This window comes from Zonotrichia leucophrys, chromosome 2 (genome assembly GCF_028769735.1).
Source record: "Zonotrichia leucophrys gambelii isolate GWCS_2022_RI chromosome 2, RI_Zleu_2.0, whole genome shotgun sequence".
Classification (NCBI taxonomy): Eukaryota; Metazoa; Chordata; class Aves; order Passeriformes; family Passerellidae; genus Zonotrichia; species Zonotrichia leucophrys.
Genome location: NC_088171.1, coordinates 100118218 through 100137528, shown reverse-complemented (window position 1 = coordinate 100137528; position 19311 = coordinate 100118218). Strand labels below are relative to the sequence as shown.

At 39.4% G+C, this 19311-nt stretch overlaps 1 protein-coding gene across 6 annotated transcripts in view; it reads left to right on the top strand.

The window, feature by feature from the left end:
• The window catches only part of LDLRAD4 (low density lipoprotein receptor class A domain containing 4), a 298763-nt gene that overhangs the window by 148126 nt on the left and 131326 nt on the right, over positions 1–19311 (top strand). For all 6 annotated transcript variants that reach the window (XM_064705794.1, XM_064705799.1, XM_064705793.1 and 3 more), the window contains one exon: positions 2182–2322. In XM_064705794.1, coding sequence (XP_064561864.1) covers positions 2182–2322 — 141 coding nt within the window. The remainder of the gene's footprint in view (positions 1–2181; positions 2323–19311) is intronic.

The following is a 19311-nucleotide window of genomic DNA, read 5'->3' as shown; positions in this document are numbered from 1 at the left end:
TTTTACATCAGCCATGGGGGAAGCATGGAAAGCATTACATTAGGACTCAACACAAAGGCACAGGAAAGCAGTAAAAGCTAGCCAAAGTAGCATGCCACATATTCTAACTGCAATAGGGTGATTGATTCTTTCTAATAGAAGCATTCATTATGTTCTTTACCACTCCAACTTTACCCTGTGTGATATTCTTCCTTTAATATACCTGGGAAGTTTGAATCCTTTCAAGATGACTCTTCTAACCTTCCAAGATAGCTTTGTTCATTTCTTGTTCCAGTTTCTTCAGAAATGAGTCCTAAAGCATTGTAATTATCAGGTTGCTAATATTGAGCCTGGCTTTTAAAGTCTCCTTTCCAGGAGTAATTGTTAATGACCTTTTCAGTTCCACGGGTTTCAAAGGCTTACTTCATTTCACTATGATTTTTTTATAGTCTATACTCAGAAGGAATCTAAGCCCTTCAATGCCTCTTCAGTTCTTTGTTGTTGCAGAGAAGAACAGAGTAACATACAGAAGAAAATAATTTGTTTGTACAGTATTTTATTAATAGGTTAGGGACTGCAGGGTTGGACTGAAAAAAAGCTTAAATTTGAGGACCTCATTTAGACAAATACTTATTTTATAAGTACTCTTCCACCAAGCAAAATAGATCTGTTTTTTTTCCCCTGCAGGAAAGGCTTGTTTTCCTTGCTTTTCATACCTTCTATTTATATTCCTAAGTAACTTTTTATATGTTACACATATTTATGCATACAGTTTTTTATTGCAGTAGGCTCTTGCTGGTATGTATACCAAAATATCATTAATACTCTTGAAAAGTGTTCAGAGTGAAGTCTGCAAATTGCTTTTATCTGTGAAGCAAATGAAAAATGAGAATGAATTCGCTCCCTTTCTCAGTTTCTTTTTCCTCTCCTTTGCTATTGCGGTGCTTGCATTATGTAACAGACATGTGTGAGTAAGTGTCACACCTCGGTGACTGATGTAGGGACCTTTTAGAATTGGAGGTCCTGTTGTCTCAGTTCAGACTAAGTTAAGATTAAAGCAAAGTCTTTTGCTGATGCTGTTGAAGATGAACAAATTCTGCCTCTTTGCTGGGAAGGACCAGGAATCATCTCTCTGAAGCAGAATCAGCCAACCCATACTGCAGTGTTAGGGAAGCCCAAGGTTCTGGGACTGGCATTCCTTTAATAAACTGCCTGTGAGAGTTTCTAATTCTGTCTGCTTTGCCTCTGCTTGTGAATGGCATCACCAGAATTTGTCAACATACTAGTAGTGTAATCATTAAATTTTAGTTTGTCTTGATACAGTGTGTTCTCTGTTCTGTACAAGTATTCTACTTTGGAGCAATCCTAGTGAGAAAGCTTTTCATAATTGTGTGTATATTTTTGAGAACATTATCTAATTTCATCTCCAGTACTTGCTATAAAGTATACTTGGTCTCGTAGGAATTGTTCTCGTGACAGAATCATATTTAGGGGAAACTGTTCTCCTTTTTTTTTTTTTTTTGTAAAAACAAAGTGTAAAAGCTACACCATGCCTGCATTTAGCATTCAGACATCTTATAGGCATTTTAGAAGTTTACTAACTTATAAAGAACACTAGCATGTGGGATTTTAATGTGCAGACACCAAGTGCTTGACTGTAATTAGGTGGGAGACTGGCAAATTGGCTTTGGGAAGGTAGTTAAGGAATAATTGTCTGTGTCTGAACAGGATTGTTCCTGGTTACAAACTATACTGATACCTTACAGCTGATGGCAAGATTTTTTTTTTAATGTGGGACAATTATTATTTTTATTAATAGTGCTGTCTTACCCCAGATATGCAAGGTGCCACACAAACACATATGAAAACACAGTCTTTGTCCAAAGGGAACTATACTCAACATGAGCTGCAAAAAATATTGCTTATTATTGAAAAAGGTGAATTTTCCCAAGTGGCAAATCTGGTTTACTAGTGGTTTGATTCTGGTGATCAGAAATATGTCACATATATATTTATACATGCAATACTGTAAGGACAAAATTGTTTGTGTTGGTGTTGAATTGCCAGAGACCCACCCACCATTATAGCATCTACTTGAAAAAGATTGCCATTTTAGCACTGAAGAAGGGTGGGCATCAATTTTCTCACAATTTTTTCTTTTTTTTTCTTTTTTTTTTTCTTTTTCTTTTTTTTTCCTTTCAGAGTGCAAATTCACCTGCGCCAGTGGTAAATGCTTGTATCTTGGTTCACTGATTTGTAACCAACAGAATGACTGTGGGGATAACAGTGATGAAGAGAACTGCCTGCTTGTAACAGAGCATCCACCTCCAGGCATCTTCAGCTGTGAGTATTGGCTCCTTGTGTGCATCCATGTATGTCAAATATGTCTGGCTACCTCAGAAATCAGTCTTTTTGGAATCTTGATCTGCAGTATGATATCAAGGGAGTATGAGACAGAAAGTAAATAATATTTTTCTCAGAACTAGCAGGGATTTGTGATGCACTTTCCCCAGGACTCTAAATGTGTTAATTTTTAGTTATTCCAAGGAAGCTTGTGCTATGGATATTGTGGTTATAATCATATGGATCATACGTGGCCTCTGAGAAAACATAATTAAATATTTGTATTCAAGATTCTACAAAATATTCTGTGCTCTGTGTAAAAGTCTTTATATGCTAATAAGACTATCAAGAAAATTATAATTTTCTGTTCATAATTTCTGTTAGTTTTATTAGTGCTGAGATCAGCATCATTTGGTAGGTTACTGACCTTTGATATATTTAAAATATCTTTAGTTACTGTTCTTCAGTGCACAAATATTGCACACAGAGTTTATCACAGAAATTGCTTTCTTAGTGCTTTGTCCTCAGTCATGTCTACTGAAATCAAACTTTGCTTTTGTTTCTTGTGCAATTATTTATTTTTGAACTACAGTTCAGCTTTCTGGATGGGTGATACATTTTTCAGGTACAATAGAAGTATGTTATGTTACTTCTGCTTTCCAGACAATTTTGTTCGGGCCATACTGACATCCCTCAGTATTCTATTTCACTTCTGATTGTGATTATATCTTAGGAATATCTGTTTTGTTATGCTGTTATCAGTAATAGCAATTATGAGCAGCATGTGTCTGTAATTTTTGTAATTAATGCATGGGGCTATAAGCAGGACAGAAGACGGAGTGAGGTGTTGGATGTCTGTCCTCCTGTACCCTCTAACCTCCAAGTGAACATGTTCCTAAATGCTCTACTCTAAATCATTTAAATCTTGTACTTTCTGTTACTTTGGTACCTCTGCAGTGATTTCGGTGGCTTTGAAATAATAATCACCTATGTATTCTTTTACGCTATTTCATTTTATTTTTGTTTTGTTTGGTTTTGAGTGGAACTCTTTCCCAAGTCCCAGACAAGACATAGGCTTTGGGGATGCGTCCAAGTCAAAATGTCACGTTTGCCCATAAGGTTGACTTTTGAGTTGTAAAAAGGTTAACATTTTATTATTTATTCATGCAAAACTTTTAAGCATATCTGTTAAGTTCAAATAGAGGAGTTTTTCTTGACTGGGTTACTGTACAGCTCTTCTCTTAAATGAAGCTAGCCACAACTGTTTGTCCAAAAGGTGGCCACAAAACTCGCAGTGATAGCAGGTGGAGGGAAGGGCTTTGGTGATGAGCAGCAGCTGTGGCATCGCAGGGGGTGGCCCTGCACAGCTGCAGTGTGATGATGGCACTCTGTGAGTTCCTGGGTGGAGCCTCTTAGGTGAAACTCCCAAACTCTTCTTTATCCTGAGGTCTGACAACGAGGGCAACAGTGGTTTTGCAGTATCCCTCTGTGCTGGTGACAGTCTTGTAGTAATCAAGTATCATCTTGGCACCTTCTCCTCAAAAGCCCTCTGGACTCTATAAATGGTTATTTGCTTGACCCAGGATCTACAAACTTCCTGCTCTTCCCCTAAGTCACATCTATCCCCTCTGGTCTTGCTGCAGATCATGAAGACAGGCCTGCCTGGTCAGCTGGCAAGTCATCCCCCTAGCCTCCAGTGACATGAAGTTTGTGGTGACCAAACCAAAAAAAAATGTGTCTGTGAAAAACCTTCAGCAGAAGGTTCCCTACTGCTTTCCTGAGAATTGCAGTTGGTGTGTTTCATGATCCTGTCTCTGGAAAATCGTGCAAGTTGACAGCAGTTTTCTTACTTTTCAGTGGACTTGGAGAAAGACAGTCAGCTTTCTCCTCCAGTCAGCCTTTTACAGCTGTGAGGGCTGTTACCACCCATCCATGGGTTTTAAAAAACACCCCAACAAACAAACCCACCCAAGTTCATTCATATGAATTATGTTTCCTTAAATCTGTTAGAGTTGTTCATTTTCTATGACTGCTTCTAAAATATGGTGTCCAACAGGCTTACTACTTGAGATCTCCAGAGTAGAGTCCAAGTGCAAGAGGGGTAATTACATAAACAGTCTTATTATTTCAAGAACCCTATTTGCTGGTTTTGCAACATCATTGGAAATGAGGAGTTTGTAGAAGAAATACTGGATGCATTGCTAGGAGGATTTGGAAATGTTTTATTTTTTGCTTACCTGGTGGCAGATAGAGCAGTTCATTATTTGTTGCATTTGGGGATATTGACAGGGTCTGTACTGTTTTGTTGCAATAGGGACTGTGTGAAAAGTGCTGTTAAATAAAGGGACTTTGGTTTTCAATATAAAAAAACAAACAAATCCCAGTGAAACAGGATCCTAATGGTGAAACAAAGAGAAAAAGAAGATCAAAGCCAGACAGAAAAATAATACAACCATAAACTCTATTTAAATTATATTTACCAGGTTCTGGCTATTAAACAGACTACTGCATGGTAGAAATCAGTGCCAGTTGGTAATAGGAAACAAGATTATTATGGACACATCAGTTGTGTTGGTTTATTCCAGCTTTGAAAAAATGTTTTTAGAATACTTGCTGAAGTGAGGTCCCCAGGCCTTAGAGGGATGACATGTTGAATTAAGAAATGTGTGCATGCTTTTGCTCAATGATTTTAATGGGGATCCCTACCAGAGTACAACAGAGTGTATGCTCTTGAAATGTCCCAGCTGAGCAGGCTGCCTTTCAACACAGAAGTGCATACATTCATTGCTCTCTCACTAGTAACAAGACGGTAACACAGCTCAATAAGAAGAAAATTAGTATTAACAAAAAAAAAAACTTGAGGAATGTTACACCAGGTATTTCTTTCTAGTTAGTGTTACATATAAGCTCTGTTCTTGCATCTTCTTGCTTGTGTGCAGTTCTTAAATGGGAAAGAAGCTGTTGAAAGGAGCCACTTATTAGTTTGTGCTGGTTAACATCCAAGCAGGGTATCCTATTTCTCCCTGGGACTGCCCTTGTCTTTACCTACAGCATATTGTCACTACAAGCAGTATGCCTTTCCCTCTGCTGTTTGTTCGAAGAATCCCTTTGTCATGCTGTATTCAAACCTTCTGTTCTCCTGTGATATAAAAAATATCCAATGTCTAAATAAAGAAATTTTCATATGAAAGTTCTGCTTTAGTTTATTTAAGCAGTATGTGCCGTGTTAGTGGTACCCCATATTTCCCAGCTGCTGAAGCATTTCTCATTTGTGTTCTTGCCAGCAGCCAAATCCAGAATGTCTTGTTGGAACTTCTTGTTCAGTTTACTGAAGTTGCATGGGCAATGGCATAGAAAGATTTTTTTTTGTGGGTGACCTGTTCCCTGGATCTCATGATTATAGGAGATGCTATCTTACTGTTAGAGGAGTTCACATCTCCCAGATCTGGTGTTCCTCTCTCTTTGCCATTCTTATATGGCTCCAGTGTACTAATTTAGTACACTGTTAATTTAGTCTTTTAAATCACAGAATGATTTGGGTTGGAAGGGACCCTAAAGATCATCTAGTTCCAACCCTCTTGCCATGGAAGGGACACCTTCTGCTAGAACAGGTTGCTTTAAAACCCCATCCAACCTGGACTTGAAGACTCCTAAGGACAGGAGCACTCACAGCTTCTCTGGGCAACCTTTTCCAGTGTCTTACCACTCTCACAGTCCAGGACTTCTTCCTGCTACCTAATCTAAAACCTGTTCTCCTTCAGGCCATTCCCCCTTGTCCTATCACAACATGCCCTTGTAAAAATGTTGCTGCTGAACTCAGTGTCTCACATGTGCGAAGGAAAACAAAAAGTGCATCTCTGAAGCCCTTTGGTTGTCTTAATTTTCCTTTGCTGACTTACAGGTAGGGCAGCCTTTTGCTGCTGTGTGGGCGATTCACTCTGTATAGCACAGAGAAATTGGAGGACAGCTGGGAAAATCCAAGGTGTGTTAGAGTCTGATTTTAGATGGCACAAGCTGCAATCCAGCAAGTTGATCAAAATACATGCTAAGGCATTTAAGCTGAACATGTTAAGGTAACAGCTTGCTTGATTTACCCCAGGATGCAGGTTTGGTGATGCATGTTGAAGCACACCTTCGCTCCTCCGTGAGGACACCCAGTGCTGCTACATCTCTCCCTGCAGCTCGCCTTGTGCAGAACCCGTGGCAGCTTTCAGTGGGGCTACTTGTTTTTGTTTTCATCAGCTGTAAAGGCTTATTGATTGAGATAATGGAGATGACTGTTCTTTTAAGACTGCTTGGAGGTCAAGGGTGTATTTAACAGCACAAAGCCATGACAGGAAAAATGAGGCAAAGAGTAGGATTTTAAACATTGCAAACTTGGCCTTGGCAGCAGCTTGCCACTCCATGTGACCTGGAGAATTTGGACTCCAAAGAACTGAAACAATGTGCCTACATCTAGAAGGACGCAGTTCATTTGTTTGAGCATTTCCCTTTGTTTCACAACAAATGATCAGCCTGCCTTGTCCTGCTAAAAGTAAATTAGATTTTGAAATGGGAAGTGTAGTCTGTTGTCTGCAGGCTGCAGTATCCAAGTCGTGTCTTATTGAGAAGGGTTGTGGTGGTGGAGATTTTAGGGTTTTTAGTTGTTTGGTGGAAAACAGTGCCGGTAGTTGTCTTTGCTGTGATCTGTATGTGTTTGTGGGTATATCAAACACAAATATTGACATGCTTGAGAATTTACAGAAGAATAAAATAAGTGAGAACAAATCCTTCTTGTCATGTGCAAATTATGTCTACATCAAATTTCAAGTTGTCAGCATTGATGGAGGTGATGTGTCATGGCTGTTTTGGCATAGAAGAGTTTGCTGTAGGAGTTCATTTTCCTCTGCAAGGTAAAAAAACCCAAACAAATCAAATATATAGCTCTCCCTTTCACCACCCCCACCTACTGCTGTCAGCTCTGAGCTTTGTAGGGATCTGCAGGGGGTTGGAGAATGATTCTGTTTTAAAAACAAAAAGCTCAATCAAAGGAAAATATTTTGTTTAAAGAGACCTTTGGCATCCCCCTCTGACTGTGACACCGAATTTGCGCAGATAAAAACAACTGCTTAGATTTACATTTTGATTGTGCTTCTGCTTTCATGTGTGCCGGGCTGTCCCACTTCAGGTGAAATTTATCCATTTCTTTAAATATTTAGCAGTCTAGCGTTGATGTTAATGAAAGTCTGGCACTGCTATTTTGAGCATTGCAACAATGATAGTAATTTTCAGTGTCAGATTACTGCTTCTCGGAGGAAAAGGGAGATGGGAGGAGGGAAGAGCAGGAAAAAAAAAAAATTGTTTCGGCTCTAATAGAGTTTGTCATCAGCCTGGCTGTGCCAGACAGATGGATCATGAATACTGTCTAGACGCTCTCTGCCTGAGTGGAGCTGTGGTCTCTAAGGACAAGCAGTGAGACGCCGGCTTAAGTGACTGGGGAGAGGCAGGACGTGCTCCCCTCTCGCAGACAGCGAGCCGGGCTGGGCCTGCCGCCGGCCTGGGGGCCGCTCAGTGCCGGCCTCAGCCGAAACGTGGCTGCTGGGGGGCTGTGGGGGGAAAGGAGAGGCGTGTTGGTGCGATAGGATTGATTTCGGCCGCGTCTGCCCAGGGACTGCGGGCTGGGCTAGCCGGGAGCGTGGATCTCGGGAGGGGGGGCATTGGAGTCCGCATCTGGCCATAAAGAACACACTGTAAAAGAGTGCCGGTCACCTGTATTTATCAGCTGCTTTAGCCACAAAAGTGATTAAAGTATACGCTGGAAAATGCTGACTTCCTTGCTTACGTTTTCTTTATTTGGCCACTTGCTCAGAAGGATTCATCCGTTTCCCTAGCCGGGGCTCCCAGTGTCCCCGGCTGTTGGGATGAGGTTTTGTGAGGCCGCCTTTGGAAAGGAGAAGCTGTGGGTAAGCAGGTGAGACCCACAGCCTGGGGCACATCTTGTGCTATTTAGTGATCTCTCGTGCTGTTACTTGTCCCTTCTCTGTCACCAAGCACAGTTAATGATAAGGAAATTTCTCATGTAGATGGAGCAAAAAATAGTTTTTGACCAGCAGAGTTTTAACAAAAACTCAATTTGAGACATATGCTAACTTATTTAAAATCAGGATGTTCTCTGGGATTCAGATTGCCAAATAAATAATAGTACTTTGGATTTCAGTTCTGTGTGTATGTCATTAAATACTAGACCGATATTTTTATTTAGAAAACCCAATTGGTTTTCAGCCTATAGTGCAGTCTTGTTTCTTGAAGTGCTATAATCAGGTTCTGTGCTTTGTTCTGAAATATTTTCCCCCTTGCATATTTTTAAAGCACATTATGGAACGTTAGCAATTATATGATCTTGAAAATTTGGAAAAGAGCAAAACATTAAAGTGACTGTTGTATATTATTTTCTTAAAATTCTGTTTTTAAAAAAATACTGTATTCCCTGGCTTTTAATAAATGAAATAGAATCCTGGTCCCATGAATGCTGTAACAAAACTGCAGTGGAAGTCAGTAATGTTGGAGTTTACCTGTTCTTCCCCTAAGGCCTGACACTGTGAGTGACTTGGGCAAGTCAGACACACACACACATATGTGGCCAATAACAACCATGGAATGTGCTGGTACAAAATTAGGTGTTTGCTTCTGCTTATCAACAGGGCTAAACTGGGCTCCTGGTAAGGAATTTCCATTTCACAAAGTTTACAGCTGAACATTAATCCCATATTTATGGTTAAAGAGAGAGAGAAAAACTCACAATATTGTGCAGATAAAAATGTGGGAATCTCAGTAGCTCTGAAATGCTATTTTGTTCATTCTCAAAGTATGTAAGTCATTTGTATCACATTTAATCAAGATGTAGAAAAAAATGTTCTTTAAATTTGTTTGTGTTTGCTCATTATGTACATTTCATTCACCCTTCCATCAATTCCTGTCAACTTTTAGGAAACTTCATCCATTACTAAATGTTACTTCTCAGAATGATCATGTTGGGTGTGATTTCTCCTGTCCCCTTTTTTGGCTACTGATTTCTTACAAATGCAAATTGTAAGCTCTCAAAGTATACTGTGTAATAAAATCTTCATTCAAAGACTGATTTTTATGTCTCTTAGAAAGTGATTAAGCTTCAGGTTGGAAATCTCAGAGCAGTACTGCCAGGCACGATGGGACTTTGTATCTTACAGATACACTTGGCTCTTAAAGTCACCAGAGCTCCTCCTGGACCTTTGTGAGCCTGGGAAATGACCTCCCACACACTCTGAGGGCATTCTTTGTACACACTGGTCCTCCACCAGAAGGGCATGGTAGCATAAACATCTCATCAATGCGGGTGTAAAACTCAAGTATGAAAGCCACAGTGCAGTCTCATACCACAGGCAAGATGCTCCCCTGGAAAGAGAATAAACTGAGACAATTATTTTGAGACATTATTTCACATATACCTAGTAGGTGCTTGAAGACAACATCAGAAATCATTTAAGTTGTGACTGAGCAACTTTTGTTACTTTTATTTTCAGTCCACATTAGTAAGTGTTGTCCATTGCTGCCCTTCCCTGCTACATTTTCATTGGCAGGGGTCACACTGTACTGTGCGCTAGACAGCTAGGTTTGCCTAGCTAAACCTCTGTAAGTTTTAGATGCAGTTCTGAAATCTTGCTGTGTGAATTTTACAGCCAGTTTTCCCCATGATTCATTCAAGTCACATTGGTTATTGCTGGTAAATACTCCTTAGGAGGAGCACTGCATTTGTGCTGTTTGCACTTGGCTACTACAAGCCTGGAGGAGCCACTGGGACCTATTTCTTCTGTACAGCATTAGATGCTGTTCAGGTGCTTAGGCAGAATGAAGATAAATTATATTTTCTTATAGTTGAAAGTGTTTTGTTAAGGTTTAATAAAAAATAATGTTTAAAAAAATCCTCACAAGAAAGGGACATTAAGTTAGACCAGATTACCTTCTTTCTCTAAGAATGTTGCAGACTGTGATGTTTGATTGCTTTTCATTCTCCAGATGTGTATCTGACCATTATCTCCAGAAACTCTTCATCTCCCTGATGAAATTAACCACTTTAACTTTTCCTAAGCAAGCTCATTCTTCTACTTCTGCTGTAAAGTAACAGCTTTAGAGATTAAGGTGAATTGGGAGTTTACGTCTAAGTTCTGGTATGAATACATGCACACTGAAATATTTCTGACTGAAGTTTCTATGTAAATTAACAGCATCATGCTCAAAGAAATCCATGCTTTTTAGTGATCTCTAAAATGGTCTGTGTTGTGAGTGAAATTATGTTTTTCCATATTATGTAGTGTTTAACCAAAGCATGTTGCTTTGGTCATTAGTGTGTAGCTATTTTTCTCAGACTGGAAAGCCTGAGAAATCTTTGTGCTCTCCACAGTTTTGCAAGTGCTTGAAAGTGGCACCAGCCACTGTTGCCTCCTGTGGTTGCTCCCTCACTTTCTCCTGTGCAAGTGTTAGTGCAGGCACACAGAGGTTGGGTTGGAGACTGGTCTGGGTCTGCTGAGCTCTGAGAAACATGAGCTCTGAGAAACATGCACTTTGCTTTGGCTGGTGTCATGTCCTTGATTCTGTTCTCAGCTCAGCTCCGCAGACTCTTCTGCCTGCACAAAAGCAGAGGGAGATACAAGTGGCTCTATTCAGTTGTGGCTTATCCTAGAATGGTTTAAGGTTTCTGTACCTTAGTCCCTGCCCCTCTAAAGTACATGCTAATAGACCTTTCCCTGAACACAAAAGAGTTTGGGAATTAACAACTAACAGTTGCTTTCCCCCTTTTCCATAACTCTGAAAATCTCATTATTTGTCATCCTTTGTAATAGAAAAATGAAAGAGAAGAGTGAAGTACCAGACTGGATCTCTTGAGACCATCCATGGGCTTGGGCTATTTTGGACTGAACCCTTGCTAGTACAATGTAATATGCCATTTTGGTATATTACTTGGTTATCCAAGTGCAGCTTGGCTTAAGTCATAGCGCTTTACTGAAATGATGCTAGCTAGTTAAATGACTACATAGGAACAGCTCTCCTGGGTCAGATCAAAGGCCTCTCTAGCTCACCATCAAACCTAGAACTAGCCATTGCAGATGCTAAGTGAAAGAGTAAAAGCAAATTAGATAAAGAGTTCTGCTTTTCCCAGTATAAACCTGATTCCTTGGAGAAATGCTTCACTGCTTTGCATGAAGAGCATGGGGTTTATGTCCTCTGGAGAGAATTTAGCATTTAGAAAGGGCAGAACTGGGGTAAAGAGAAAACACCTCATTTCTGAAGTGTGAGAATAAGCAAAGATCCACCAACCCTTCACTAACCAGTAGATGTGTGGGCACCGTTGGCTTCTTCTGTATGCAGAGCATACTTTTCATATTGAGGCATTCTGAATGTAGGACACGAGCTAGAAGGTGCTGAATTCATGTCAGCTGGGTCTATTTGCCTAGGTATTTTCACTTATTTTGTGAGGAAAATGGACTTTTTGTTTCTCCAAGTTTACTGTTTTTTTTCTGAGGGATGTTGTGGGTTTTTTTAGTCAGGATTTGTGGACTGTGTGTCAGCTTTATAGTTAATGGTGAACCAAGTTCATCTTGCAGGCTTAAATTTGTCTTGGCTGTTTAAGAAAACAAATGCACTCACGAAGCCTGCTGCACGTAGAAAACACAGTTGTCACCTGTGACTGTGTAGCACACAGGCATCAGATACCGTGGGTGTACACGTGTATCTTAGAGCAGGCTTGGGCTTATTTTTGTTTTCTATACATGTAGGTTGTGTGCAAACCTAAGGAGTGAATACAGACTAGTTAGAGTTAAGAAAAATACCAGCTACATAAGAAATATCTATAATCGGCTTCTACAAAAACACAAATTGGTATTTCTATCTTTGTTTAAAAACAACTGTTCTTTTAATTACAGTTCAAGGCTTAAAATCATGACTAAAAGAGGATTTCACATTTTATTTAGACCATAAATGAGACAGTGGAACCAATTCTTTATACTGAGTTACTGTTAGGAGCTAACAGAAAACAGATCAGGACAGTGAGTTGCTAAATCAATTGTGTTTTGTGTGTGTTAGATGACTTTTCTTACTTAACAATGCAGTCTAAGGTGCTAGAGATTTATCGAACACAGCATTGTCCAACCATACCTGATAAGATCACAGGTCTGCTTATCTTTCCAGCAGTATTGCTACACTGATAGTTTCTTCCTTCCTTCTCAGTTTCCTCCTTCTTCTCTCTTTCTGTTCAGTATCACTGTGTAATAGTTTCATGAAACCAAAACACATGAGGGATCTGGGGGGGCAGAGACAATAGTGATGCATTATGTGAATACTGAGTCTGACACCTAGTAGCACCTTGATAGAAATAGAAAGCTGTGATCACAGTATTAAAATATGCTAACAAGCTGAAGGAGCTAATGGGCTTAATTTTTACAGTGCAGATGTTAATCCAGCACTTGTGCTGAATGCAATAACAAATGTGTGGGGGCTGATGGTGATGTTATTGTGTTCTTAGCAGCACAGTCCTCCAAAACAATCTTCCTTTCTTTGATATTTTACTAAGAGTTAGAATGTTCTTTTTTGTCGTCCAAGATAACAAAGGTATAAAGAAATTGGTATGACTAAGGCTGGTTGGGCCAGGGCCATCTTTATTCAGATAGGGGCTCTGTAAGAAACCTGTGTTTGATGATGGAGATTGCTGTTCTAGTTCTTGGATAGCTCATGCTCCACATCTCCTACTAAATTTCAGATTGTTTTTTTGTTCTTGGTTTCAAAACTGAGCTCATCGAGCCAGAATAAACCGTTTGCTTTGAGAAACTGTAGAGCCACAGTGTGATCTAAAGCTCAACTCCCAGTCTTTCCCAGAGAAGAGTGAATCGTCTCCTGGAGAACAGTCACAGTGGCCTGCATTCCACTCCAGTGCCTCAGCCTCACCACCCACCTCGTGGCATTTCAAATGGTCACACTCCTCCTTTCTGTTCAGGGCTTTGCAGCTAATGAGAATGATGCTGCTATCCTGTGGAACCTTTCAGCTCTTTCAATAGGAAATGGTCTTGACTTACTTCCAGCAGATTTGGATATTCCTGAAGAAATTACCTTTTGTACCAGTTGAAGATTTGCTAGTTGTTGATGGGCATCATTATGTTGCAAACCTCTCCTTTTTTTTTTAACCTCCCCTCTCCCTAAAAAAAAATACTGGCTTGTTTAATTACCAGCAGGAAAGATGCACATGGCTTTTGTTTGTAATCAGGTGCATCTCTCACTGTGAATACCTGTCACTTTTCATAGGCTATAACAATGTAGGTGATCAGTCAGCTGGCCCTGAGTATTCAGGGCTGGTGGTGCTCCTCCAGCAAAATAAATTTGCTGCAGTGTAGAACACAGGTTTCAAACCATGTCCCCTTTAGACAAGCATCTTAGATAATGTGTAAAGAAAATAAATTTCACTGATGTTAGAAAACGAAGGACTGAAATGATATGAGGAATCATCAATTAGTGAATAGGGCTTATCACCAGTTCCACATTTGCTTGACGTCTCTGCCACCAACTTCCTGTGCAATCCTGATGAAATAATTCTTTGTTTTCTTTCTGAATTTCCTTATTTTAAAAAGGGAGATTATGATTTTCATCTACTTTGCAGAAGTAATAAAAGAAGATGAAATTTTTATGTGGTTGAAAAACATGAAAAGGGACGTTAAGCTGTAATAGCCTCAGAAAATGAGTATTATGTACTAGAAAAAAGTGCAATTATAAGCTGACAGGGAGAAGAAAAAAATTGAAAGTATGTGCTTTGTGTTGTACATTAACATTAACACATACAGTCTGTTATTAATACAAGTATATTTAATTTTTTACTTGTGTGGCAACAAGGAAATGGATATGCTAGATAGTTTCTAAGTAGGTACATAAAAATTGGGTACACAATTTATATTAAAATGTGAGTAGAGAAAAGATGAGGAAAGAGTTTCATCAGTCATCTGTAATTTCACAGTTGAAACAGAATTTCCTAAAACGTGGTGAATGTAATGCAACATAATGATGTTTGGTGGTGTGTTAGTGAAGTTTGAAAAAGATCTTTGGAAGGATTTAATCAAATGAGGTTACCAGTCAACAGAATGATGAATGAAATTCAATCTTGATTAATGCAAGTAATTCATACTGGAGGGCAAAGTACTATACATTTTATTAGGTCCTAATTAATTGTGTAATTTAGGGAAAAGGACTACTAAAAAGCATCACTATGAAAGGCTGAATGAAGATCTCTTTGGAGAACAGAGTTGTGGTCAGATAAAAGTATTTTGAGTCAATAAAAATAGGATGTGAAATGTTATGATGCTGCTACATAAATCAACATTTAACCTTTATTTAGAATGATGTGTTGCTGCAGCACAGAAACTTACTGTGGATGTTGAAAACACAGGAAAAAAACTGAGAAAGAACTGTGAACAGACCTAGATATGTATAGAGCCCAAATATTTTGGAATCATTTGGTTTTGAGTGTAGGTAAAGAGTGGGGAAATAAAGAGGTACAGAGAACTCAGGGTGTGGAACAGAGGTGGCTCAAGCACTCGGTGTGTGTGGTAAGATTAGAAGATCATTCAGTACAATTCAAAGCTGATACAAAAGAAATCTTTTCGCTGTCTTTAGGCTGTATAGCTCATTACCACGCAATGCTTTTGAGGCCAGGATTTAGCAATACTTAAAGAAAGGAAGCCTCTCAATACCAAGTCCACTTGTGTGTAATTTATCCAGGGGGTGGTCGTTAAGAAATATAAGGCTAAAGTTTCAGGCATTCAGTTAATTTTTAGCTACAAGATCATGTTGAGAGCTTGGGAGGACATTTTCTCATTCTTTTGGAGAACTGAACACCCTTATCCAGGAAGACTACATGTGGGTTCCTAAATTTGGTGTGAAACTGAAGTCCATAGTAAGTGGCTTGTAATGCTCCTCGTGGCAGCTGTGATCAAAATCCTTATGTGGAGTTTCCCTGACTTAAGTACTTACTGATATTGTGTGTAACAACCTTCTGTCATATTTCAACACAGAAATCTTGACTGTCGTGTGTATCTGTCTTTCATAGAAGGTGGTTATCTAGTGAGGCTGGCACACTGAGTTGCTCAACAAGTGAAAACTGTGGTATCTCTGCCAGCCTGTGCTGGATTCCTGCTGCACACCATGCTGTAGCCCTGGGAGGGGTGTTGAGCACATCTCCAGCGCAGGAGAGCACGCTGATGGGAAGAGTTTACTAGGAATTACAAAGGAAGCCGGTTTAAGCAAGCAAGGATTAGAATTAAGTGTGTTGCAATATGGATTGGTATTTGATTCTTTGAAGTTTCCTACAGCCCTTCTGTCCATTCAACCCATGCAGATAATAAACCAGATACTCAAAAATATCTACTCCTTAAACACGGTGTACTGAACTCCATATATAAATGCCCAACATTAGTGGACAGCACTTGTAAGCCTTCTCTTCTTGTAGGAGGTGATAACAGTTTCTTTGTGTATTGCAACACGAGCTCTCCATTAATTAGGACTTTGGGAGAGAAATGTGTGTAGGCTGTGAACATGCAGAGTGATGCAGAGGTGGGAAACAGATGTGTGGTCATAGATGCACCACCAGCTATTACTCAGATACCATCCTCCTGCTAATTAGTGCCTGGAATGTTGAATAACGTTGGTGTTGGTGTGATTGCTTGAGTGCAGTCCTGCATCTGCTTTTCACACTTGTCTCAATCGCTGCACAGTCCCATAAGTAACATGCTTCAATTAAAATTGTTTTGAAAGTGATGTGTCTAGAACTTCCTTGTTACAACAGATTAATTTCTTGGTGTAGATTGCTGTAAGTACAGGGCCATCAGCTCTCTGTGCCCTTGAAGGGCTAGCATTTGAGTTAACACTGGAGGGGAAATCTGACTCATCCGTTTTGCTTCCTTTCATGCTAATGAACCTAGTGTGTGCCATCTCAACTTTAAACTACCCCCTTGGTGATTCTCACTGTACCCCTTTCAGTGATGAGGCAGCAAAGAGGAGCCAATTTCTCAGCTGCCCATAGCTGGGGAAATTATGGGATAATATTACCTGTGTGACAAGCAGCTTCTTAGGAAAACTACTGCAATTTATCCTAAGTTTGTGTTTTGCTGTGTTATCTCTTAAGAATTTTGATGCAAGGTATTTTCCAGCTGCTATATGTCCTAAAAAAACCATGCATGCTTGCACACACATGAGCATGTATTCTTAGAACAGACTTTTTTCTTTTGTGAAGTCCAGATCCAAGATATGTTTCAGTCCTGCACATTATTAGAGGAACAAGCAGTAGCAGACAGCACAATTAGAGTTGCCACACTGGGGTTATAAATTATCTACTACTCTATACTGTGCTGTGTTCCAGGTAAAAGGCACATCTGTAGATCAGAGTGACTCTGAATGTGATGCCAGAACATAAATACAGAGATGATTTTCCTCTGATCCAGTTTCTTTATTTGTAAAATGCTTGTGAATTAGAAGACTGTTTCTAAACTTCCAGGTAACTGGGGAATAATCCCTCTTTTCCCCTCCCCTTCTCCCCCTGCTTATCTTCCCTTCCCACAGAATACTAAAATACTGTTTTTCCTCCCACAGTTGAAAGATGTATTTTGCAGAATACAGATGAGATATTTGTTGGCTAGCAAAGAATAAAGGAAAACAAGAGACATGTCTTTCAGGTACAAACGGGGCTTTAGAGATCTCTATTGGAGAGCCTAATTTCTATGTGAGCAAAACTGTTTCTCTATATTGCGTGGAACACTTCAGTTATGTACTTGGCCATACTTTCTAGTATGGATTTTATAAAGACATCATTTGTCACGATAATAATTGTGTACAAAAATATTTATGCACAATAAAAATGGATTTCAGAGACCTTTGAATTGCACCCACAGATACAAAATTTTGCAGTGCTTTTCAATATACTGAGCTGGATTAAATGATAGTAAAAATAATAAATAGGATTCCTCTCTCCATTCTGCAGGGCTAACTAAACCTAGTGCTTTGAAGCATATCGGGTTTTCTTTGTTTTTAATATTTCTAATTTTTGGCCTCTCTAGTGAAAAGGTGAAATATTATTTAAATATAAAAATCTTGCTTGCAGAGTGCATTTTCATTACACTGGTGGTCTCTGACTGAAAAAGAGCAATCACAGACTTTAGAGCATATTTTTAACTAGGTGGATAACTGGTTATTACAGGGAATGTGTTGGGGTTTTTTTCCCCAGCTAAACAGAAAAATTACGTTAGTAAACTACAGACTGCATAGACTTTTTATAGAAATTGTTTTCTTTAATTATGTCATATATAAGCCCCAGTCAAAAGGTATATTTGTCCCTGATTTCAGCAGCAGTTAAGTCATTTAAGTAGGAGCTAGACACACAAATGTGTTCTATATGTGACCATAGTAGCTATTTAAGCTGAGGATTTAAGCAGACAGAATGTAATTATCCCCATTGCAAGACTAATACACAAGGGAAAAATGCCATAGGATTTTGTAATAGCAGCAAGTGGTCAAGACATTACATTTATGCTTTGCTAGTTTTACCAGCTGTGTCTCATTCCATTATTCAGACAGACAGACACATACACACACACCTCTCTTCTAATTAATTATAGTTGTCTACCAGTGGGGGAGGAAAAAAAAAGAACTCCAGAGGTGATTTTCCAGAGAAAATCTGATTCCAGAGTGGAGCCACTGCAAGAAATCTGCAGATGTGATATAGTTTTTTGAGGTTTAAAAATCTTTGATCATCACATGAATCTGAAATAGAAATGCAGTTACTGGGATTTTCTTAGTGATCTATTTATCTCAGTTAAAACCAAAAGAAAATATCAGAAAAATACTTTGGTTTTTCTGCTTCATGTTATGCATGAAGCTGCATCTATCCATGATCCACAGTGACAGAATCTCTGGAAAACGGTGAAGGCAGGACACTGTGTGTTAGAAACCAGGGTTTAATGTGCTCCTTCCAGATGGACAGGTAGGGGTGATGATACCACATCATCCTAAACTGTTAATCTTTAAAAAAAACCCCTTCTATTTCACATGGCATTATATTTCCTTGCCAACAGTGCCTTGCTCTCTTCTGAAGGACAATGTTTGTGAAGAAGAGCTGGCTGAGCACGAACACTGGGAAATAGAAATGAAAAAGTGACAAATACATGAGTGTTTGAAGATTGTAGAATAGTGTTTTCAGTTTTTTCACATCTTTGGTAGAGGGCTGGGGTAGAAGATGGTCTTTTAAAGGTTCTTGAATACAAATAAGCAAGCATCTAATCCTTTCAGTTGCAGAGGTGTTTGTTTTTTACGTGACTGAATCACTTGCTCTCCAAAAGGCATCAGCCCTGGTCTCTAAATGCTCCTGCTGGCCTTTGAATCTTGTCAATATTGTATTCTTTCAACAGGAATTAAAGCCTCATCTTGACTTTGTAACCTCCATTTGATTCCTTCACAGGCTAACTGCTGGCCTTTGACAGTGTGTTGAAGTTAGGCATGGATAAAACATGTTTCATGGACATGAAGCCCTTACAATGCATTGCAGTTTTGCACAGTATTTCCGCTGCTCATAGGAGTAATTGTATTCTGACAGAGCCTTTAATTTGTTACGTCACATGTCTATAGTGTAAATTGCCTTAAAAGAGTTTAGACTTCTACAAAATGTTGCATTGACTTGTTTCAACAGTGACAATCCTCAGAAAAAAACACCTGGGCTTTCTATGTGTGTCCATGAAGTATGGAGAAACAGGGACAGTTTCAAGTTTCAAACAGGGACAGTTCACAAGTCTGAGAGTGAACAGATTGGGTGAGATTTGGTGGAGAGACTGGAAGATGGATAACTTGTGGTAGGCAGAGTGAGGCTGCCTGACGAGTCAGTAGGTGGGAAGAAAGCAGGAGGTGTGGCAGGTTGTGGGAAGAAAAAGTTGCCGGAGTTCCCAAAGACATCGC